General features: G+C 38.5%; 1 protein-coding gene and 1 long non-coding RNA gene across 2 annotated transcripts; one reads left to right on the forward strand and one right to left on the reverse strand.

Moving 5' to 3' along the window:
- The first annotated feature begins 108 nt into the window (after positions 1-108).
- Positions 109-23,656, forward strand: LOC113673546 (contactin-3). The gene is made up of 19 exons (XM_027189952.2): positions 109-462; positions 2,750-3,031; positions 3,168-3,476; positions 4,134-4,418; positions 4,659-4,946; positions 5,555-5,821; positions 6,378-6,656; positions 6,952-7,218; positions 8,053-8,301; positions 8,926-9,210; positions 9,565-9,870; positions 10,784-10,854; positions 11,297-11,528; positions 14,862-15,155; positions 15,365-15,643; positions 16,061-16,282; positions 16,667-16,730; positions 18,684-19,505; positions 22,773-23,656. The coding sequence occupies exons 1-19, from the start codon at positions 384-386 to the stop codon at positions 23,230-23,232; spliced, it is 5,340 nt and encodes a 1,779-aa protein (XP_027045753.2). The 5' UTR covers positions 109-383; the 3' UTR covers positions 23,233-23,656.
- LOC149047052 (uncharacterized) lies at positions 15,817-17,531 on the reverse strand. Its single transcript, XR_016186252.1, has 2 exons — positions 17,358-17,531; positions 15,817-16,783 (listed from the first exon to the last, which is right to left on the reverse strand). It is a non-coding gene; the product is annotated as an uncharacterized LOC149047052 (long non-coding RNA).
- Positions 23,657-23,964: the final 308 nt, after the last annotated feature.

The following is a 23,964-nucleotide window of genomic DNA, read 5'->3' on the forward strand; positions in this document are numbered from 1 at the left end:
AAAACCGAAATAAAGCCGAACACCGAACCCGTACCGACATAGTTTCTGTACTTCATCGGTGAAGATCAAATAGGAAGTTCTCATAATAAAACCACTGTACTCAATATCGCGGGCGTTTCGTTGCTAATCACCTCTGGCGTCCTACCCCGAGGAACTTATAAACATTGAAATTCATGCTGCGGAAAATTCTTTCTTCTCCAAGGCAACCTAGAGAAACCTTTCTCTAATTTAGCCCTAATGATGCTTTAGTGGAATCTCTTAACTTGCGAAGAAGTAAAAAAATCATGCTGCACAAGTCCTAAGGATCAGCAAATTCCAAACATGATGTATCCAGGGATCAACGATTTATAATTATTCTCCCTCGCTGTGCATGTCTCTTTGAAATGGGTTATAATTCCTTCATTAGCGCTGTGGTGATCGCAACGATTTTCATTGCTATACTTCCAGCATATGCAAGTTTGAGTGAGTAAAAGTTTACAACTCAGATTTACGTTATGATAGTTTTAATGATTATTGCGATGAAGAAGTCAGTGATACTTGAGATTGTTTATGACTTGTTTCGTCATATATTCCGTTTTCGACTGTCGCATAGTTTAATGTCTTGATATCAAGGGAGATTATGTGAGCTTCGCTTACTTCATATACATTTGAGGAAAAAAAAGGGTTTTTTTTGTTTTTTTTTTTGTATCACAAAGTTCACAAAACTGAGTTTATTTACCAAACTTCACTACGAGTTTTCTCAAGAAGTGGTACTATTGATTACAGTGAGTTGTGTATTTTGAAATTAAGTCCTCAGCAAATGTCCCTGAGAGATCAATATCTTTTATTACAAAAGCTGTTGCTGACTGTGGTATTTTCAACAAAGTATACTGGGACACTTCCTTAGTGACAGTTGCAATATTGTTGGGGAGAAGGAAAGTAGACATTTTCTCCGAAAGAAATAATAAATTTAAAACATTATTTACATTCTTTCTCCAAAAAGTAGGGTTTTGTAAAACTACCCCTGACCTGAGTAACAGAAAATTGTATCTTCCTTAGTGGTTGGATCTGAAAATGCTATGGAAACAAACTTAATGGCCAAATGACAATTTATTCAACTTTCACATGTTGATCTAAGTTGATCTTTTAAATGAGAAGCACTCTCACCTTCTTGTTATTATCCTACTGAATTGCACAAGGGATAGATACAAAAAGTAGAAACAAACTATTATGGTGGAGAAAGTGATGCTGTCAATGACTTCTCAGATCTCTCTGTTGTTGTATGTTCAACTTGATAATTAGTGGGGAAAAATGAATCAATGATTTCCCTATATGGTGATCGAAAGGAGAGAGTCCTATTGATGATGATAATATTTGAGGCATATTGATTACAGCAGCTAAAAAAATATATATATACATGTACATATACAGATATAGCTCTTTGGCATACAAAGCTTTGCTTTCATGTCCAAATTGAGCACTCTACTAGGATGAGTCATTGCTGCTTGCATTATGCATGCTCACTAGTTTATCTAGTTTGAGCACTCTGGCATGGCTTAGATGATACCACACGTGTGAGATCACTTGGGGTGGCTATACAGCCTTACCTCCATCCTAGCATCAGCACTGCACTGATGAGGCCCAGAAGGCAGAAACAGTACTGTCTGCAGTTAGTTATATATATATATATATATATATATATATATATATATATATATATATGTCTTGTTAAATATTTTGGTTTGTAGTATTGCTTAGTATTTTTATGAGTTGTGCCATATTTGACAAGCCCGTATGCTGTCAAAATACAAAAAACAAGTGAAAATACTAAGCAATACTACCCACCCAAACAGCTAATAAGTTATTTATTATCCAACTTCTATTTTTCTGGAAAGTGTTCCTAATCATTTCTCAGTTTAAGTGTATATTTAAGTGTGACTTAAGCAGCCAACCTGATAGACAGGTTCTTTTACAGTACAAACTAACCAACTACACAATATTACATGATATTTGTATTCTATTCATGCATTACTTGCACTCTACTTTGTGCAGTTGGATAATAAATACTGGAAAAGTATATAGCTGATCTGAAGTGTGATTTTCTAGTGATTTCAAAAGACAATTGTTGAATGTATGACCAGGAATGTTTATGAACAACACCAAAAAGAGAGTGCTTTATGATTACAATTTCTATGATTCCAAGAATTCCATTTGTACTGTACTCTCTCACCATTGGTCACCAGAGCTAAGTTGCTCAGCACAGTCACAAAGAATTCAAATTTATTTCCCATGGCAGTAAACATTTGACAGGGTGAACCAAAACATTCTTAGGATTGTGCAGAACAAGCATAATTTATCTTGGACAAGTAAATCTTCGACATGAGTTATCCATGGGACAAGTACATGTATATTATTTTCTGATAATCTGAATAGTGATGTTCATTTAAATGAAAACATCGCAAAACTCACATGTAGTTGCTGTTTAATAATTGTTCTATATTTTTAGATATGGTGCAAACAAAACTTGATACACATTGTTAAACTCTGTTGTTTACTGAGGAGCACATTTTTATGATTACTTTTGGAAGGATAATCAAGTTGGAAGTTTTTCTTTTTATCTGAATGTTTATTGTTGGTCTACAATTAACCTAGAGTTATTATGAATTTAATGAATTTTGAAAAACATTTTGATCTATTAAAGAGAGAGGGGTGCTTATGCTGATAACATAATCCTTAAGGAAGAAGCACTAAAATCCTTTTTTTTTTTCAGTTTTCACAATAGAGCCATCAGACCATGTTGTAGCTGTAGGACAGCCCCTTCTCCTCAACTGCCAGGCCAAATACAGTAGATCTGGAAATGTAGTGATATCTTGGAAAAATAATAACCAATGGCTGTTGGATCCCAAGAATGCACCCTGGACCCAGTTAGCGAATCAGTCTTTGTACTATAGCAGCTTTCCTGCTAATAGTACTGGCACTTTTGTCTGTGGAGCTTCAGTTCAAGGCACATCCATATTCAATTACAGTAGAAAAGCAACTGTTCAAGCAGCATGTATGTATTTAATTTGTTGTGTGCAGAATTTTCTTTTCCTTATCTCCTTCTCTTTTTGTTTTTCCATGCCATTTATTAACGGTAACAGTACTTAATTACAGCTTCATGTGTGTTAATATGACTTTTCAATTTACAGACATCAAACCACAGTACCTCACAAATCCACATAATCTAACAAGAAAATTGGGAGAGGATGCAACATTTGACTGTGTTATTGCAGAAAGTCTACCCTATTCAACCATTCACTGGCAGAAAGATGGAAAGGCCTTTACTGGTGGTGAAGTAACAGGTCCATTTCAAATTCCTAGCACAAAGGCCACATCATTAGCCTTGTCAGTGAGGAATGTAACATTCTCAAGTGCAGGATGGTATGGTTGTGTGGCTGTAAATCCTTTGTTACCCAGTCTGCCACAGTACAGCAAGAAGGCTTATTTAACTGTACTTCGTAAGTACATTTATTTTTGGTGGTGGATGAATACTTAAAGGCAGGATTTTCAAGTTTGACGTGGATGAATTTACATTTAGCTATAGTAGACAGTGTTGGTTGTCAGGCTTTATGGTCAATCTTATAAATCTTTTTCTCGGCTACAGCTTGAGTTGATGGCTTTGAATTGACATCATTTTAGTACAAGTACAGCTGTTTGTTGTTTTGCTGTCAAATAGAGGTTAAATTCTCTAATTTAATCATTAAGGCATGTGAACTTATCTTAGAATTAATATTCCAATCTTGTGCAGCAATTGAGCTTCAAGACATGTGTAATAGACAGGCTAAAGGAAGAGACAGGACTAATATCTATTTGATACATGTAATTTTGAGTTTCACAAGTTAGAACAGAACCCTTCAGGAAACTGGTGAAGTTTTGTGCTTTTGTCTCTTATGCAGCCTCATTCACACACACATCACAAATTATTACCTTTTTGTTTTAATATGAAATGATGCCTTAATTAAACACATTGGTGTGCATTCAACACAGTGACTTGGTGATTTTAACCGACCCAGTGTGCACAGAATTACTGTCAGTGGCTAAGGTTTGATGAAAATGCATTATTTAAATATTATTTTGTGTTACTGTTAAACCAGTCTGTGTTTGGCTTTTTGCAGCTGCTCAAGACAAGCCTCACTTTGGTATTCGTCCAACAAATATGATTGTACCTGAGCACCTTCCATCCATTCTTCAGTGTCAAATTCTTGGTGTTCCCCCACCTGTGATATCATGGACAATGAATGGTCAGCCTGTGAACAATGTGTCTGACCGGTACATGCTTGGTAATGGCTCACTTTACTTTGCTCCTCCAGTGAAAAACTCTTATGCTGGGCAGTATGTGTGTAATGGGACAAATACAGCTGGATCAGTCTCAAGTTTTCCTGTGTTTTTCAGAGTGGCGTGTAAGTTGACTGAATACTAACCATATCTATTTAAGGTTTTATCAATTTGTTAATGGTTAATAAAACTTTTAAACACAAATGAGTAAACCAGAGAATGAAACTGGCAATCAAATCATCACCTTGTGCTTACTTAAGTACAAAAATGATATATGGTAGTGTTCTTAGAATTAACCTCTAAATCTTAAGCATTTAAGTATTGCAAAAGAAAAGACAATGAATATTTATTTTCTTCATTTTCAGACTTTGAATTCAATTTTCGTGAGAATCCAACCAATCAGACAGCTGTTGTTGGTGATGCAGTCAGCATGTCCTGTGTTCCTCCTTTCAGTTTTCCTGTTCAGGTCACAATTAATTGGTTTCACAACTATCAGCTGATTACACCTGGCGGCAGAATTACTATTGACAATTCAGGCACAATAACTTTTACTTCCATAGCAAAGTCTGATGAAGGGAGTTATTTCTGTGATGCAACAAATTCTGTCCTTCATGCCACAAGAACATCCTCTGTGGCCTTTGTTGCTGTGTATGGTGAGTAACTTAAGAAATGTGTTAAAAGGGTCAGTCTTGCTTTCTTTATGCAATGATTGACATCAATGGCAGGTATGATCATTATCCTTTTAGTGAACAATTGCCAATAAACATTCTTTACTTAGCATGCAGAACAGGTGAAATTCTTTTTGGTACTTTTCAGGCAAATGGAGGCAAGTGTGAGTCTCATGCTGTGGGAGAAGCACCAAAAAAAACTCTTGCATGTGACTTGCATTTGCTTAACACTTATCTTTGTTCGCTTGAAAAACAGAAAGAATTATGCCTGTCCTGCTGCCTATTTTTGCTTTGCTTTTGAATGAAAGTTGTGCTGTGTTTGGACATTTGGAGGGCTGATTTGCATTCATAGATTGTGAAATGAAAATTTAGGGTCACCATTTATAAAAGAGGTCTATATGAAGTGGCAAGATGGGGCTGTCTTAAAATTTCCAGATAGGATTGCCACCTGTGCTTGTTGGTTGTAGTCAGGCTACATACCACAGTACCTCTGGGCAACTTGTCTTTAGCACACAAACATTTTATGTCTTTCTTCCACTAAAATAGGACTCGTGACTTTTAAACTTACCCAGATCTATCTCAATTTATTTCAGTACCACCATCTTTTCAAGTTCGGCCCAGTAATACCAACGTCACACAAGGTTCTCCACTTATGTTACCCTGCCAGGCCAAAGGCGATCCAATGCCAAGTTTAACCTGGCAGAAAGATGGTCAGGCTGTGCAGAATAATCATGTGACGCTTCTGTCCAATGGCAGCTTGTTCATTTCTAGTGCTGTTAAGCAGGATGCTGGGACATTTAGATGTATTGCAAACAATGCCGCAGGTTCTGTCAGTGTGACTGCTGTTGTCGCCATTTATGGTGAGAAAATTATATTATTTTAATTAGGCAAAGCTGAGACAGTCTGAGTCACATTTAAAATGAGAAACAAAGTTAAGGGTTAAGGATAGAATTAATTGCTTCTGGTTTTGAAAAGACAATGGATACAGAAGTATTTCTTCCACCCTTAAATTTGAGCCAGTGGACAATTTATCTCCAAGGTCTTATTTACTGGTCCAGTTGAGAGGCAGAGAGAAAGCCTCTCTCTCAACTAAAACACATGCATGTACGTACTTGTACTTGTCTGATGAGTGGGTCAAGATTTTTGAATGCTTCAGCATTACATGACAGTATTAAGTTATCATGTCAGATAATGCTAAAGAAAAAAAAAACACAAATTACTTTCAATTGGTAACTCAAGATGCAATCCGTGCAATAATTTCATGAACACTTTTTAACAGGAGATGTTAAAATTACCCACTTGGTACAGTATATTTCTACTTCTAAGATGAAGAAGGTTTAAACGAATTGGTAGTGACCACAATTATTTTTGGCAAGTGAGCAAGCCTTTATTTAGTTTTAATCTCTTTTCTCCTAGTTCCGCCTTCACTGGTCTCGCCGCCAGAAAACGCTACAAAGACAGTAGGAGATATCGTGAAGTTTACGTGCACGTTCAGTGGAATTCCAAACCCGAGCATTCAGTGGTTCTACAAATCTGAAGGGTCTATGGTTCAAATCAGTCAAACAAACCATTACGATATTTTGACCCGATCCCTCGAAATCAAGCAGATAACGAAGAAAGACGAAGGAAGATACATTTGTCGAGCTGAAAACGTTGCTGGAAGTTTGGAAGCATCGGCCTATTTAACAGTGAGAGGTACCTAGCGTGTTAACCTCCAAAATATTAAGAAATCACAGCACTCTTCAATATGATGGTGTTGAAAGTAATCTGGGACTGACTTAATAATGCAAATTGGCCACTGTAGAGAGTCTCTAAAGCTGACGTTTCGAGCGTTGGCCCTTCGTCAGAGCTTTGATTGGTCCACAAAACTTCAGCCACCCTCTCAACCAATCATTTGCAATTCTACAAGTGAACCGCGGCTTGCTCTCTACAAGACATGTTTTCCCGCGCTTTTGCCCATTTTTAAGACATTTTATTTGTTTTCATTCAGTTCCCGCTAGACTCGATATGAACCCAATGAATATAACCGTGAATGAGTCCTCTCCAGCCTCATTCCGGTGTAATGCATCTGGTGATCCCAAACCAGTAGTTACGTGGTTTAAAGGTGGAACCCAGTTGACCCCAGGAGCAAGGATTGCGATTGGTGAAGACAGTTTAACGATTGTGAGTACGGTCGCCAGTGATTCTGGGCAGTACAGCTGTAATGTTAGCAATGGATTGAATTCACATGTGGGAACTACCCATTTGCTCGTTCAAGGTGGGTTGGTATCGATTTAAATTAGTTTATTGAGTACTTAATATAATTTTTTCCGTGTTCATCAACAGGCAATTGAAGAAGCTGAGCCTTAGTGAAAAGATCGTTACTTATAAATATCGTGTTCTTGCGTAAAAACGTTAACACTTTCACTCCTAAGATCTAGACCAAATTCTCTACACTGTCTAGCTAACACATCTTGTTAATTAAGTTCAAAGACTTTGCCGTTAAATCGAACAATATTATAGGTGGATATTTCCTTTTTTCTCATCACCTCTCTCCGTGAAATTGTATTAATGTTGTAAGAACAAATTCCTCTTTGGGAGTGAAAGACATAAAAGCACCTATTTCGAAAATCTGTTGATTTGATGAGAAGCCGAAAGTCTTACAAGACGATTTTTATTCTAAATCTTTGTCTCCATGGACCAATGAATTTGTAACACTATTTTTCCTTGTAATGGATGATGCACACAATCCATAAAAACCAAAATTTTCTCACTCATATACAAGTTTCTTTGCCTGCGGCTGCGCTGCCTCTCAGACGCGGCAGTTTTCCTACTTTCATATCTTGCCGGGTAAATTCTGCTTGAGAGACTGACTAGTGTGGCGGCCAGAGCTAACCCCAGTGTGTGTGGTATGAAGCGACAGAGGTATTGTTACTCTTCCAGGAAATAGCGATAAAATACTACTTAGGTTTAGGTCAGGTTTCTCAGACATTTTACAGGTACTCGTTTAGATTTGGTGGGAGCTGTCCACAATGACTGCCGTCGTGACTCGATGCAGGACCAGCTCAGCCAATTAAGTCTCTGATGTAAAGCATCTGTTTTTTCTTTACAGTCCCACCAAATATAACATTATTTTACGTACCTCGACTGGTAAAACTCGGTGCGAGCGCTGTACTAAACTGTTCTGTGAGAGGTACGCCTAAACCAAGTATCACGTGGTACAAGAACGGCGAGTTATTGTCCTCGTCTAGCAGCTTGTTTGTGATTGGAAGCATTCGTGAAGCTGACATTGGAGTATATACTTGCACCGCATCTAACGCAGCGGGAAGGGTATCAAAGCATGGAAATCTAACTGTGCAAGGTTAGTTGACGGTTATGGCTCAGAGAAAAGATCATTTCAAGATATTTAAGTTCTGTGTGATATTCAGATTGCTCCGAGTTGGTGCTCTCTGAACATATTCAAACAGATGTGAACAACCACTGCTCGGTACCTACTACATTTTTTACTTTATGTATTAACACTTAAATCCCCAAGAGTGACCAGTATCTAATTCTTCTTCAACGCAAGAAACTCTTTATTATTAAAAAAAGTATCCTTTTCAGCACCTTATCAAATGCACGGAGAACAGTATGGTGAATATGCAAACTGATGCCAGGGTTCAAAAGGTGAACAGAACAATAGTATCGTTCAAAATGGCGTTCACTTCACTGGCCGATTGAAACTTTCACGAACCATATTCCCCTTGCTCTTGTGCCTGATAATATCCTCTGCTCAGGTTATGGAACAGACACCCACAAGAACAGTTATATATACTGTAAATAATGAAATAACATTCATCCTTGGTCATTTTAAAATAAATTTTCGAGTTCTCTCTCTTTTACGTTGCACACCATCTTCAAATTACCTAAGACTCTATCCTTCAGTAACCTTTTAAGGTCAATTCTTCTCCTAAATGTTTATTGTCAACTTTTTTTCTATAAATAGTGGCTCCCAGTCCTCCATTTCCAATCTCTGCCATCCCGGTATCCTCCTCTGCCATTCAGTTGTCATGGCAACCCGTTTTTGATGGGCACAGTCCAATTACCAGTTATAAGCTGGAAATGAGGAGAGAGTCTGAAAGCTACGTCGTCATACAAGAGGTCATCTCTGCCATGTCATATACTGTGAGGAATCTTCGTCCATTCACCTTGTACACCTTCAGGATTTCTGCTCGTAATGCCGCTGGTTTGGGTAACGGGGCCAATATTACGAACAAAACCTTACAAGATGGTAAGTTGGAAAGTTAACCACTTTATTTTCGCCTGCCTTCAGGGGTGAAGCGTTTGTGGATAGCTCGGCGTGTTGCAGAACTCTGCTTGACAATAATTATGCCATATGCAAAAAAAGACTTGATATTTTCTATGCTTCACTGCCTCTCAGTTCATATGGGCCTTGGCCAGTTGTACTAAGCTAGCAAGTTCTAGGTCATAGTCGAGATCTTGTCTTTATAAAGCAACAGAATCTCATGCAGAAATAACGTTTCAGGCTTCTTTACCCCAATTGTAAGAGTACTTTCTATTCTTTTTTTGTTTTGTTGTTTGTTGAGAGAATTAAACAACAGAGTAATAACTTTTGACATTTCAGCTCCTTCGCCACCTACCAACGTTTCTGCGGTAGCCTTAAATGCGACAACTATGACCATCACCTGGGACCTACCAAGCACACCTAACGGTCAGATCACACGCTATGAAATTCATTACAATGTTGTTGAAAATAGTAACCTCACCAGCATAATGCTACTCGCCAATCAGCTGCCGGTGCTTCAGGCCATGATTGTCGGTTTGAAACCATTTACTCGTTACCAGTTTAAAGTTCGTGCCGCCACTGAGGAAAGGAATGTTATGTGGGGAAACTTTTCAGCGATTACTAAAGCGACTACGGATGAAGCAGGTTAGTTTATACTAACACTTGACCGCAAGTAGTTAAACGTTCTAGTCTTCTCGGATAACGACGATAAAACGTAGGCTCCGTCTCCTGCATCTTCTCTCTACTGACTAGCAGGGGACGTCTAAGAACCCACGTATTTATCGCGAAGTTAAGGGAACCTAGCTCCAGGTGTTGTGGTGTGGCCTAATATTTGTTTAAAATGGCCTCCTTAAGCTGAACTGGGCCGGCCTGTCTAGGTGTCGCAAATAATGAATAAATATATCTATAAATAGATAGATTCTTCGCACCAAGATCTTAACATCATAACTGAGGGAGGAGTCTGTAGGTGCCAGTGACCAAAGGTAATAGGTTGCACATAGCTATGGGAACTTATCGGAGTGAATTTTTCAGTGTGGTGACTCTTATCGAAACCAGTCTTATTTGAAGTCTGTTGTAGTTACTTCGTTTTCCGACGAGTCTCTACATTGAAAAATGAGCTCGAATAAATTTTGGAATTTTTTTCCTTTAACTTTCAATTTCTGGTCGTTGCTGAGTTGAGTTTGATACAGGCTGAAGTTTGGTGTATTTAACCCTTCTACTCTCATGAGTGACTAAGACAGAATTTCTCCTTACAATAGCAATACAACATCAAGCAGATAGGTGATGAGAATAAAGAAAAATATCAATTTGGGGATAATTAGTTGATCCAATACTAAATTCTCTGAACTAACAGAAGAATTGTATAGTTGACAGTAAGGAGAATTACAAATTTGATCTTGGAGTTAAAGGGTTAAGCGTGCTATGAGTTCAACCAATCAACCCCCATCATTCATAGGGTTTCCATGATTCTGTGTTTCTTCAAAAATCCGATCAAAGTCAAGATAGTTTTTAGAAGGTGTTATTTTGATCAGGCTGAATTCTCTGTTTTTTTTTTTAGCTCCAGCTGCATCTCCTCAAGACATTCAACTAACAGCTTTGTCTGCTGAGGCCATTCTCGTTACGTGGAAGGTGAATTGATTGGCTTATTGTTTTTTTTTTTTTCTATCATTTCTTTAAAGTTAATTATATTATCCAAGAACCCCAAGGCAACTGCAAATTCTAAACATTGGTTGGCCTTCTTGTTATTGAGTTGGGCTCTGGGTGAGGGTCATTGTGCGTGGCATGAGCAGGGCGTTTTACTTCCTTATGGGGCCCCTATTCAGATGATTGTCTCAGCGATTAGAACGCCAATGGACCATGCCGTTGTAAACATCGTTCTGTTGTCTGTCAAGTAAGAGAAGCGTTTCGTTCTCTCAAATGAAACTCGCAGGAGGTTTACTCTTGTATGGAGCGCTCAAAGACTTGTTAAAAGGATGAGATTTGGTAGCAAGATGGAGACGTGCGGGGGAAAATATCATACTCGTTAAGGTCTAACAAGATATACATCTTTTCACCCTTTTCTTCATTGCAGAGTATTCCTTCCGAACTATCCAACGGCATCATCAGGGAATACATCGTGATTGCAAAGGCAGTGGGTCCTTACAATTTTCATAATGATGGACTGAAATACTCCACAAATTCATCACTGAATTTTACAATTCAAGGACTTCACCCATGGACATTTTATAACGTCACTGTCCAGGCCTACACGGTTGACTCCGGACCAAAGAGCCCTGTTAAACAAGTTCGGACTTTAGAAGCTGGTGAGTTTTATAGCTTTAAATGTGTGCGAGATTTAGTATCAATTTTTTTTAACGCGAGACCTTTCAGAGGTGAGGTTCGTTTAGTTTTAAAGGGAACTCTCGGCATTTAGAGGAAAATGTGTTTCACCGAGACTTGACATTGGCTGTCGATCTCCCCCATTTTTCACTCTGCCCCTACTCTCCCGCTTTGTTTTACTCACTGAATACATGGAATAGGCCATCAAGTTAAACATTGACAGATCTTAACGTTCTGAGTTAAAGGCCATTAGTCACAGGCCTAACGTTTTTGTGAAGTTGGCATGTCTGTTTGAAATCTAGAAACCCACATTTAAATTCCTTTCTCACCCCCCCCCACCCCCCCCCCTTTTTAACGACTGGAATTATTTCTCGGTAGTACAATACAATACAATACAAAGACTTTATTTAAACACGATAATTGTTAAAGCGACTACACGCTTGTGGGGTCGTGCGTAAAATGGAATAAAATGAAATGTAGTAAAATACAATAATTAAAGTAGCCTATCAAAATTAGAAGATCTAAAAATATTTAAAATTGGGGTCCTTAAAATTCACTGTCTGTGGAGAAATGGAATTAAAGTTCAAATTTAAAAGTGCCTTTGATTTGTAGGCTAACGAGGAGAGCTGCTTAATGGTTATATTTCTTAAATTTGATTCTTGGAGAAGTGTGTTAAAAACGATAGGTCCTCTTCTGGAAAAACTGTTTTTCATGTAATATGTATTGAATTTTGGTACTTTTATGTTGGCATTACTTCTTAGATTTTTCTTAGTATTCACGTCAACTTCTTCGGTGGTATCTAAGATGGATATAGGTAAAGTCTTCTTATCTATTTTGAACATCAGTTTAGCTAAATTAACTTTATATGTGGTTTCAATAGAAGACCATCGAGCTTTGCTTAGTACGTCCATATATAATTGATGGGTAGATTACTTTAAAGTATAAGTCCAGTAGCATGGGTCTTGGTAAGAACAAGCTGCGCTTCAGCATGTTAAGCTTATTTGCAAAGCTGATCTTTAGTGCTTTGACATGGTAGTCCCAGTTAAGTCTATTATCAATATAGACTCCAAGCAGCCTGGTGTGTTTAACCCATCTTATACAATGATTCATCAGTATTAATGACTGTAGTGGACCATTGAAGTTTCCTCGATGAATTAGCATGCCTTCGCATTTCTTGGGGTGAGGCAATAGTTGATTTCTTAAGCACCATAGCTCTAGTTCCTTGAGAGCAGCATTTAGTTCGGCAATAACAATGTCTACGGTGTCTCCGATACAGAACAGGGTGGTATCGTCTGCGTACATAAAAACAGTTGCATTTGTTATATTATCAGGTAGATCATTTGTGTAAAGTGCGAACAAGGTTGGACCGAGGACTGATCCCTGAGGAACGCCTGTATTAATGCGAGCAAAATCAGAGGCTGCGCCGTCAATGACTGTGAACTGTCGCCTCCCCTTTAAGTAGCTGTGAAGCCAAGCAGCCAGGTTGCCCTTGATCCCAAAGTCAATCTCGAGTTTATGCAGCAATATTTTATGCGATACACAGTCAAAGGCCTTTTGAAAATCGACAAAAACCACGCCGACAACTTTACTGTTATCAACCGCTTGTCTCCATTGTTCTGTCAGTTTTATAAGCATTAATTCAGTAGAAAAGCCTTTCCTATAAGCCCATTGGTTTTCAGTGACTAAACTGTGCTCGTGGAATGTATGGTTGACGATTCTCTGAGAGACCGTTGATTCAAGGATCTTGCTGGGTATACTGAGAATAGAAATTGGCCGATAGTTGCTCATGTCGCTCTCATCGTCCTTTTTGTGGATAGGGCTCAGCCTAGCCACTTTCCATTGTTCAAACACGTAGCCAGATCTTAGACTTTCACAATAAATATGATATAATGGATGGACCAACGCATTCCCGGCAGTTTTTAGAGTTCTAGAAGAAATCTGGTCGGGACCGGTAGCTTTATTCCATTTAAGATCTGATAAATACTTTTCAATTTCGGATTTTGATAAAATAACGTCTTTGATAACAGGAACTGACTTTAATGTTGTGGCAGCGCTGACTTTTGTGAATGAAAAGTTCCTTGTTAGATTAATTCCTATATTAGAAAAGAAAGAATTCATCAGATTTGATTTTTCTTTACTATCGACTGCCAGAGAACCGTCTTCCCTCTTCAAGGGTCCAATAGCCTTTCTGAGTTTTGGTGCAGTGGCATTGCGAAGAAGATTCCAATACTCCGCAGCGGTTTTTATTTCAAGTAGTTGGTTCTTGAAATGTTTAGTTTTCGCCCGACGTACGTCCGTGGTGATTTCATTACGTAGTCTTTTGTATTCCTTCCATTTGACCGGATCTTTAGTGCGAGTGGCTACTTTGAATAATTTAAACCGTTTGTTCATCTTTAATCTTATTTCGCTGTTAATCCATGGTGAACAGACGCTGCGAACCTTGACGTCTTTATAAGGGGCATGGACATCACAAACATCGTTGAACAAAAGATTCCAGCCCCAAAGGACGTCGTCTTTGTCTTCGAATATATCTAGTACGTGAAAAGGTATTCGTTCGATATCTTTCTGGAAATCTTGAATGTCACATCTCTTGAAGTTTCTTGAGCGGACAATCTTCGGAGGGGGTCTTTTGGATTTCAACTTCAAAGTAGCGTAAACTAAACTGTGATCAGATATGCCCAATGGCAGCACGCCGCATTGACGAACCATGTTTGCTTTAGTTGTAACAATGAGGTCAATTAGGGACTCCGTTGTGGATGTTATTCTAGTTGGTTGAGAGATAATGTTTTGCATATTGAAGTCTTCAAAGGTCTCTATCAGCTTCTTCGTTTTGCCCAAAGTAGGTATGCCGTCAGGGTCCCTATTTAATAAACAACAGTTAAAATCGCCAAGTATAAAGATGCTGTCAGTTTTAAGCCAAGCTTTTTCGAGGGCTCCACGAAAGCTTTCGAAGAAATTCGTGGACTCTAGCTCAGACCTATAGATTACGGAGAACAGAGTAGTGTTTGTAGGAAATTTAACCCAACGCCAACCCAACGGAAATTTAGTCCCAACGCGAAACTGGTCTTTCTCCCATCGGTTGAGATCTTTATTAACTTACATGTACACTCTATTGAATCGTAACTATGTTTTTAGCTGCGTGGAATACACGGTTATAATTAATTTGTTAATCTATTTTTTCGGGTAAGTTTATCTCGATGTATGCGAAGGTCGTTGATTTTCTAAAGTATTTGTTTAATTTTCAACAGATGATCAATTTATAATGTGTAAATTGATATCATATCGATTTGCTTCTTCGCTTGTTTGTTTGTTTTCAGCACCTGGTCCGCCATCGAATGTCACTTTGGATTCCGTCAGCCAGCACAGCATCATGGTGTACATAGCTCAGCCTCTTCCTCCAGCACGAAATGGCGTCATCCGTGGTTACACTGTGTTGTACAGGCTGACCAGCCTAACGGAGGCTGATTATCTGTCTGTAAATACAACCTCTTCCCCTGTAACATTGACCAACCTTTCAGTGTTTACAGAGTATTCTATTCAAGCAGCAGCTTTCACCAGCGCAGGACTGGGCACCACAAGCGAAGTGAAAACAGTAGTCACACAAGAAGGAGGTAAGACTCTTGACCAGTTTGTACTTCTTGACCTTTTTAATTGCGTCAATTGTGACTTAACAATTTGAATGTTCTTCACCCTATTTGCTCTATCAAAATATGTATAAATGTTTTGCCAGTGTGTTGTATGCTACCTTTTCTATCGTTTTTGTTGTCTTTGGTTATCGGTTTGTAATGTTATTTTATTGTAATATTGTTTTGCTTTTAAGTTCCAGGCGCAGTCGGTAACGTGACCGTGGTATCTGTGAGTCACAACACTATAACAATAACTTGGCATCCCCCTGTAAGACCCAATGGCGAAATTATAGAGTACAGGATCACCTACAGATCTCTTGACAATAACGCGACACGCATCCTGACAACAGATGGAAGTTTGACTACAGCTGATATCAAGAACTTGTCAGCGAACACGACCTATTACATTTACGTAACGGCAAGAACGGGCCAAGGGGCTGGCGAACAAGGAATGATTGTCCATGTCACAACAGGTAACTCATGGAACCATAGGATTAAGTAGGAATGACCTCTGTTCCTCAGCTGACCCAGTTTTACTGAAATCTTTCGACGGGCTCTCGGAGGAATTGGTGATGGCTCTTTAGAACTTCCTTTGCAAAACTAGCGGGCCTCCTAACAGACTGATACTAATTAGGACTAGACACAGTTTTAAATTCATCAAAACTTTATTTTGTTATCGATTCTCGCTCTGTTCTTCAGTCTAGAGTTGGAAATTTGGCGCGAGACAAGACCCGTCGATCTTTATTATTTCCTATGTTAAGTTTTGTTTAACATTGCTTAGAGAATGAATGTTTTGGCAGACGAGGATGTGTGTCATTTACAATAATTGCTTGTCTTTTACCATCGAAACCAGTACAATAAATCCTGATGGATTGAACTTAATATTGCAGGTGTTCCTCCTCCAGTGACTCTCCTTCCCACAGAACCACAGGTTACTCCTACTAAGGAAACAGAGACAACGGTGGTGGCCCCTCCTGTGACAGAGAGGAGAACCGGCGAACTAAACCAGGAGCAGATGATCGTCATAATCGTTTGTGTGTCGCTAATAGTTGCATTTCTTATAATAGCAGCCGTTTACTTTCTGGTTTTTCGGCGATGGAGAGACAACAGAGGTGAGGCGAGAAAATGAAGCTCCAAACTTAAAATTTCACCACGGTGGTCAAATCGCCTTTGATTAAGGTCGAAACATGCTCGACGACAGGTTGCGGCAACAAGATACACGAGAAGAGCTTAGCAGCCGCTCACTTCGCGTGAAATTGGTACTTTTTCCATGCCGTGAATTTGCACAATCACCGAGTGCATGAAAGCAATACCATTGTTATCCAGAATTATTTTTGATAGTCGGTGAAATGGATTCCCTTCCGGCACTTGGTTAAGTTCTCATTTTATTTCTCGTGTAAGAGATACACTGTATATTTTGTGTCGTCCATACTTGACTGCGGACTGGTTAGACTGTAGTGCATTGATTACATTTCGATTCTCTGCTCTTTCTCCAGATGGTGGTGGATACAAAAGATCAAGAAAATTACATGGTTTCAATGGTGATTACGAAATGAACAGGTGAGGATTTGTAATCTCACACATGACAGCTCATCTGGGCAAGTTCCTAAGAACTGAAATGAGATATACAGTCAATCGCTTGCACCCTTTCAACAATACGCAAACTCTTCAATACATGTGATTCGAATCATTCATAACAATTACTGTTGCAACGAAATTAAATCAAACGGACATCTAAACCCTTTTACTCGTAATCCTCCGCACTGTCTGCCATACAACTTTTTCTGATGTTAGTTTTGAGAATTTGGAATTAAAGCTACTAATACATCCCTATTTGATATTTTTCTCCATTCACATCACTATTTTCCTTGATTTTTGCTGATATTGTGAGGATAAATTCTGCTTTGGTCACTCATGGGAGTTTAAGGGTTAAGAAATAAAATCTAACGAGCTGCAACGGTCGAAATCAACTAATCCAAGCGCCATCACATGACCTGCCTATACAATCCTCTGAAGTGAGGTCGTCTCTCATAACCTGTCACCTTACATGACTATACTCTCAGGAATGATCAATAGATATGATCTCCGCACATTTCAATACAGCGTACTGAAAAACAATAGCGCATTGCGGGATATGGTCATTATGGTCATTTCCCTCGAACCAGGCTAGCGCTTTCCTTTGCTCACCTGACGCTTGAAGCCGGAAGCTTGTTTTGAAGGATAAAAGAAAGTCGAATTTCATTTTGCCACAAGCTTGGGACAAAACATGGAAGGGGATTGGTTGACAGTCAATCACTGTTTGTCCCCTGTTATGTTATAAACATGTGAGTTGTTCTGTTGTTGAAAGATGTAATGGGCTGCCTATCAGTAAAAAAAAGAACAACATACCCCGTTTACATCAAAATTTATAAAAACTCTAGTCTCCTTTCGCAGTAACATGTTAAGTATTAAAGAAAGATAAAACTTGAAAAACTCGGTATGCTTTTAATTTTTACCAATGTGATTGATTAGCGATTGATTCAGAGAAAAGTCTAAATTTTTATTTCATAAATCCTAAATAGTTATTCTCTGCATACTGCAGTTTCTCTATTTAAACCCTATTCATAACTTAACCTGAGCTGACAATTTTTTCCGTTGATTGTGAAGTGCTTTAGATGGCACAGGTCACTACAGGATGGTGGGATCCTTTTGTGTTCCTCGATCAACGCAAACGGTAAATGTAACTTAATCGATAAACTACGCCGATAGAAATGAAGAACAAGGCCCAATGAAGTTATTAATGGTACAATATTTTAGTCCTCTGCATTGATAGAAAAACTGGAGGAGTCTAACATCATATGACGAACGATGTTTTTAGTTATTGAATAATCGATTGAGTTTTCTTTTTACACGTTAGTTGCAGTGCTATTAGTTTTGTTAACCATTATCGTAAAATTAAATTAATCTTTATTGCATCGATGACTCATTCTGTGATCTACTGATGCTGCCAGTGGTATTTTAACGTACTAAAAATTGATTAAATTACATATGAAATTCAATGATCTCTTCAAAAATAAATCCGTTACATCTTAGTTGTTTTATAAACTCATTGGGTTAAAGTTAAATTATCTGCTTTGGAATAACGGTCTTGAACATGTGTGATCTTATTTCCTCTCAAAAGCGATTAAGGAATTGTTGAAAGAAATGATCAAACAATCGAGACTTTCTTCTTAGTGATATCGTGTTGTAGTATTTCAAGGGGAGTAGCCAACGAAATAAAGCAATTAAAGAACTTTTAACAGTGGGCCTTGATAAAAAGTGTCAAATAATACTTTATAGCTAAAATTGACTGTAAAATCTTATGAATAGGAAAAACAAAGTAAATGCAGCCTCAAACTAAGTGTGAATGTTGGGTTCAATTCAAATTTTTTCTATTCTGTTAGATATAACTTCGCTCTAACTTCGTTCACTTCATTTGGACTCAATGATGCTGAAGCTCTCAACTCAACTTAATTTGCCTTCATCCCTCATTAGGCATGGTTTCCACGGTAACGCCGTTCTTGATGTGACTGAAGAACCGAGTGGAGCAGACGCCGATGGCTCAAGTGATTCCTTTGATTCCGATTGGATTAGCAGCAGCATCGCGTTGCCTTCACCACCACCGAATCCGGACTACGCAGAACCAGATCTTTCCTCTCTGCAACGTTCTTCATCGCGTAAATCAGATCGCGCGCAGCTGGTAGGTGCACGACCACACGAGGACTCCATGATTAGCCAAGACGGTTATTCAACCGTTGAGGCTCTTGGAGGTGGAGTTTCCAGCTTTGGCCCCCCTCCCCCACTACCTTTTCGCTCACCTTCATTTAACGAGCGAGGTTCTAACTCTCCTGGAAGTCGCAAGTCATTTACAAATAAGGGTTACAACCCAGCTTCTGAGCGAGAAGGATTGGATCTCGGAGAAGGAAGTCGAAACAGTTTCCCCAACAGGGATATTTCAGGGATGGAGAACAGGGGTTACGATTCAGACGAGGAGCTTGACAGGAGTCTTGCTTCCGCCAGCGGCGAGAAATCGACTTTGGACATAGCCCCTCTCAATCTTGACGAGTTGTACGCCAAACCTGACTTAACCAAGAAAAAGAAATGCCATAATAAAGGAGCACCGTCACATAGTAATTCTGAGAGCAGCCAGTCTACCGTACAGGCTTCTGGTAGATTGACGGATTCGTTTACGAAGCCTGGGAAAGTCAAGAAGACGTTTAGTAAAGTGGGCAGCTCTCCACAGGAAAACCAATCAGGCAGGCAGGACGATGAGCCAACTCATGATCCTGTGGTGGTGTACGATGAAAGAACTAATTTGTAAGTTGAAATAAGTTGAAATAAGTTGAAATAAGTTGAAATAAGTGGTCATTTAGTTAAGATAGGAAAGGACGACGAACGCGGAAATGCGTGTTCGTACAGTTAATGTTCATTGTTGAGGCCAAGCTTCATATTCTATTTCCGTCCCGAGGGTATCTTTTGCCACTTAGATTCATCATGGAGATCCTTAGGTTACCTTTTTAAGGGTGGTTGAAATGGTATCATTTGGGTTATCTCGCCATCCAAAGCGCAAAAATTTGCTTAAGAGTCCTTCAAATTCAAGGTCAACCGAAAACCATGTGTTTTTGGGCTTTCTCCCGGGACATCTTGTGAAATATTCAGTATGTGGTATCGCCTTTTTCCACAACTCGTCAGCCATGTCTTAGCTGGCAAAAAAGGCTAAATGAAGCGTAATTCACCGATACGAATTGTGTTGCGAACTACAGATTTAACGGAAACAACAAGTTTGTTCCAAACTTCCCTGACATTAGAGTTAAACAAGATTTTACTAAGAATAAGTACCTAAACAGACATGAAAAAAAAAAAAGAATTCGTATAACTTTTCTTGCGATTTATATTTAAATGCATGCATTTTGTGGTGCTGTCTCAATTGCAAAAGTTTATAGCTTTTCTAACAGTTGTTTAGTAAAACGACACCCCCCCAAAAAATAATAATAATAATAATAATAATAATAATAATGATAATAAATAAACTCATGGTTTTATGAATAAGTCATTTTTAGTAAGATATTCTTGGTACTTTTTCAAAGCGTGACATTATTGAGACTTAGCCCAATCCGGATGCCAGTTTTTGTTGGCAAATTTTTGTCAAATTCTCCTTCTTAGTTTTTTTAGTAAAGCTAAACTTCATCAAAGATTGATTTTATTAATTGGATGAGCTAGAAATTGGATATTTTTTTAGTCCACTTTACTCACAGACTTTTTCGAGTGAAAGGCAGAACACCTCTGCCCAGTTAATGAAAAACAAATATAATTCTTAATATTGAATTTTTAAGCACAGATGTAAATAAGTATGCTGAAATTCAGTTACTGTGCAAGACAGACGATTCTAAATTTATCTTATACAGAAGTATATTAATTTTGCAGGAACGAAACTTTAAAATGAATAAACGAGTGTGGCTGAAGGCTGGTGTTCTTTATTATCCACCTCGTGATTGTGTGTAGTCGTCATGTTTGGTTTTTTCGCCTTTGTACGCATTTTTTTGTGTTGTCATACTTTGTTTGTCAACATGTTTTCTTCCATGAAGTCAAAATTGATCTAGAACTGTGGAACTTGCCTGAAAATCCGTTGAAATGAAGAAAAGGAGAGAAAGAGATCTTGAGGAACAAGAAACAATTTGCATCATCAGAATTACTATTTGTACAAATTTAAGAGTATAGAAGGGCGAGGAGTCCTCCAAGAAACCACCAGGCTTGTTAGAGACACTACCTCGGTGATCAATATGTTTGTTATCAGTGTGGATGCGCGGCTCGGCCAATTCAGACACATTTTATTCAATCATCTTTTTTTGCTTTGTGTGATCATTTATTTTTAAAGTGCTGAATCCCTGAAAATGTGTGTTTACAATTAAAATGGACGTTCTCGCTGCTCACAGACTAGCGTGCATTTCACATTCCCACTCTCGTTCTCTTGTTGAAGAGTTCGTCACTTGGCCACAAATCGACACAGCCCACTTAAATTCACTCTCCACTCACGGTTTTTTATTTTAGTTGTAATTTGCGCGTGCAGTGACGTTAATTGTTTGCGCTGACGAACAACAATGAGAGCTAACTAATAATCATTAAATGCCCACAAACAAAAATATAAACATAAAAGTGCTGAGTTGTAACCACCGCTAATGCCTAAACTAATTCATGTTGTCTTTGTGCTATCACAAAATATTCGTACGTGATACTTCGTTCACTAGATCTTAGTTAACTCATCTCAGTCTCCCAAGTTTTTGACTAGTGATTGGTCGGCCGACTCACTGGAGTAGAGAATGGGACCTTGTCCCCTTACTATTGAATAACGAAGTTTCCTTATCCAGTAAACAAATTAAACTAGCTAATTTATCATTTCCAATGTCACATTTACAAGACAGCTGTAGGCCGTATCGCATGGTTACACACATCTGGTCACTAGAAATAAAACATTAAAACCTGTGGATGGGCCAAATAGCAGCTTTAATTGCCAAAGGTTGTGTAAATTCGATCCTTAGCTTAAGTTTAATTTACTTTTTCAAATCTGTGCAATTATCGAATAGTTCACGGAATGCTGTATCAGACTTCCGTTGCTAAGCGCTTCTAAGTTCATTAACCACTTTGTGTATTTTTCGTTTTGTAATTCTATTGTTTTGCATAGCTATTCTTAAGCTTAAAATAGAGACAATTTTCTCGAGAGCATTGGTCGGGTTAACTGTTTTATAAGTTTTATTTTAAATATATTATAAACGGATTACTATTTGCAGCTCTGATCAGCTACTCATGATGTTTCTATAGTTACACCTTCAAAACTCAGATTAGGGTCAAAGAAACCTGTAGTCAAGGCTTTTTTTCGTCGTAATAGTTTGATGGAAAGTTCATACCGACGTATGGGTGGCTTTGATGTCTTTTGACTGTGTTTTTTTGTGTGTGTGTGTCTGAAAGCCATTCAGGACTTCCGCTTAATGACTTCAACATAACGGTGCTTATTAAACTAGAAAACTAGAATATTAACAATGAGATCATGCCTTGTTAAGAGATACATCTTTCGAATGAGTACAGAACAAAGCCATTCTATGCTAGAATTTGTGGCCGCTCAAATTTGCCGAACATGCTCTAAAATGAGACCGTTGTTGTAAGCGGAAGTGTTCATCGAACAGAAACGACACTTGTAACTTTATTTGAGGTATCTCTCATATATAGCTTTCGAAGCTCTAGCAAGATATATTCGAAGCGCTGTTACAAATTAAGCAGGAATTTTCAGCTGTAAGCGAAATTTTTTATATAGTTTCCGAAGCCAAAAACTCCTTTCGAAGTTTCTCGTTTCTTTTCAACCTCGTCAATAGGATACGGTGTAATCAGGTAACTCTTCCAAACCATCTCGTACAACCGCCTTTTGAGTTAAAACGTTGATCTTCATCTTACAATGTCTCCAAACAATCACAGTAATCAAAATTTAAGATAAAATGTATTTTTACTCTGTTCCTTTTTTCGGAGGGGTGGGGTGGGGGGTTGGGCATGAGGTAGCTGTCGTATATCTTTTCTTGTATTTTTTGCCTCTTTCAGTTATGGTGATGATGCATCAAAGGAATCGAATCCTTCAGTGGACAGCAGAAAGATCTCGTTAGGTTCTCAGGACAGTTCCTACGACGAACCTTATAACAACTTGGAGGAGATCGACGCTGGCATTACACCACCGCCGGATTTTATCCCCGCTAAGCCCCCGTCGTTTGGATTTAATCCCGAAGAAGAATCGGGCGGTCTCGCCCCTGCTCCAACCATTTCCCGATCTTCTTATCCCAATGAACCTTATGGGGTCGAGGACAAATCCGAGGAAGAGGCCGTGGTTATGGAGGTGAAGGAGCTTAAAAATATGGAAGATGCTAGAGAAGCTGAGGATACAATCAACGATGTCGACGACATTCTAAACGGTCTTCTCGCGAACGAGCCAACAGACGAACCAGAGACAACTCAAGAAACTTTCACGAGATCCGACGGCTATGATTCGACTGTATTAATGTTTTAGATTTCCAAACCGTGTAAGCTAGAAAATTGTATGGAAAAACTTACCAAAGGTATTTAAGAGCGAGGTTTTTCACCAGCCTTCTGACGAATGGGAGAGCTCTTGAGGAACTTTTGTGAGGTCTGACGGCTAGGATTCGGCCGTGGTAATGTGTAAGCTTTAAGAGTGTTTAGGCTGGAGAATTTAAACAAATGGAAAATGATATCTGGGGACTTCGATTTAGGTGAAACTTTCTGGAGCAAGAGCTTATGGGTTTGTTTAGAAACTTGCTATCTATTACGTTGCATTTTGCTGCGAAATATGTTACTCAAAAAGTTTAGTGCATGGGAAAAGCCAGATTTCAAGGAGGTCTCTTGAATGCCCAATAGCTTAATGATAACAATTGTAGACTTTCTCTTCAAATATGAGATGCAGTTTTAAGAATTGATTGATACATCAGTTTCACTCTAGAATTCGAAGCATGCAGAGCTTGTTAGATTCACAAATGTAGTCGAATGCTTTGCTTGCATTTTCAGGCAAGGCAAATCTGAGGTTTTTCAAAACGAAATTGGGTCTCAACTTCTTTGGAGAGGTCAGCTGTACTGAACCATCACTTAATTTCTTTTTAAATAGGTCGTTCTTATATTCAACCCCTACTTTAATTCTTGAATTGTATTTATAGATTTCAAATATTTGTTTTTAAAGTGCCCTTATCTGTTATTTCGTGCGAGATTTTCAAATGGTTTTTGTGACAAT

Source organism: Pocillopora damicornis, chromosome 4 (assembly GCF_964200805.1).
Source record: "Pocillopora damicornis chromosome 4, jaPocDami1.2, whole genome shotgun sequence".
Taxonomy (NCBI): domain Eukaryota; kingdom Metazoa; phylum Cnidaria; class Anthozoa; order Scleractinia; family Pocilloporidae; genus Pocillopora; species Pocillopora damicornis.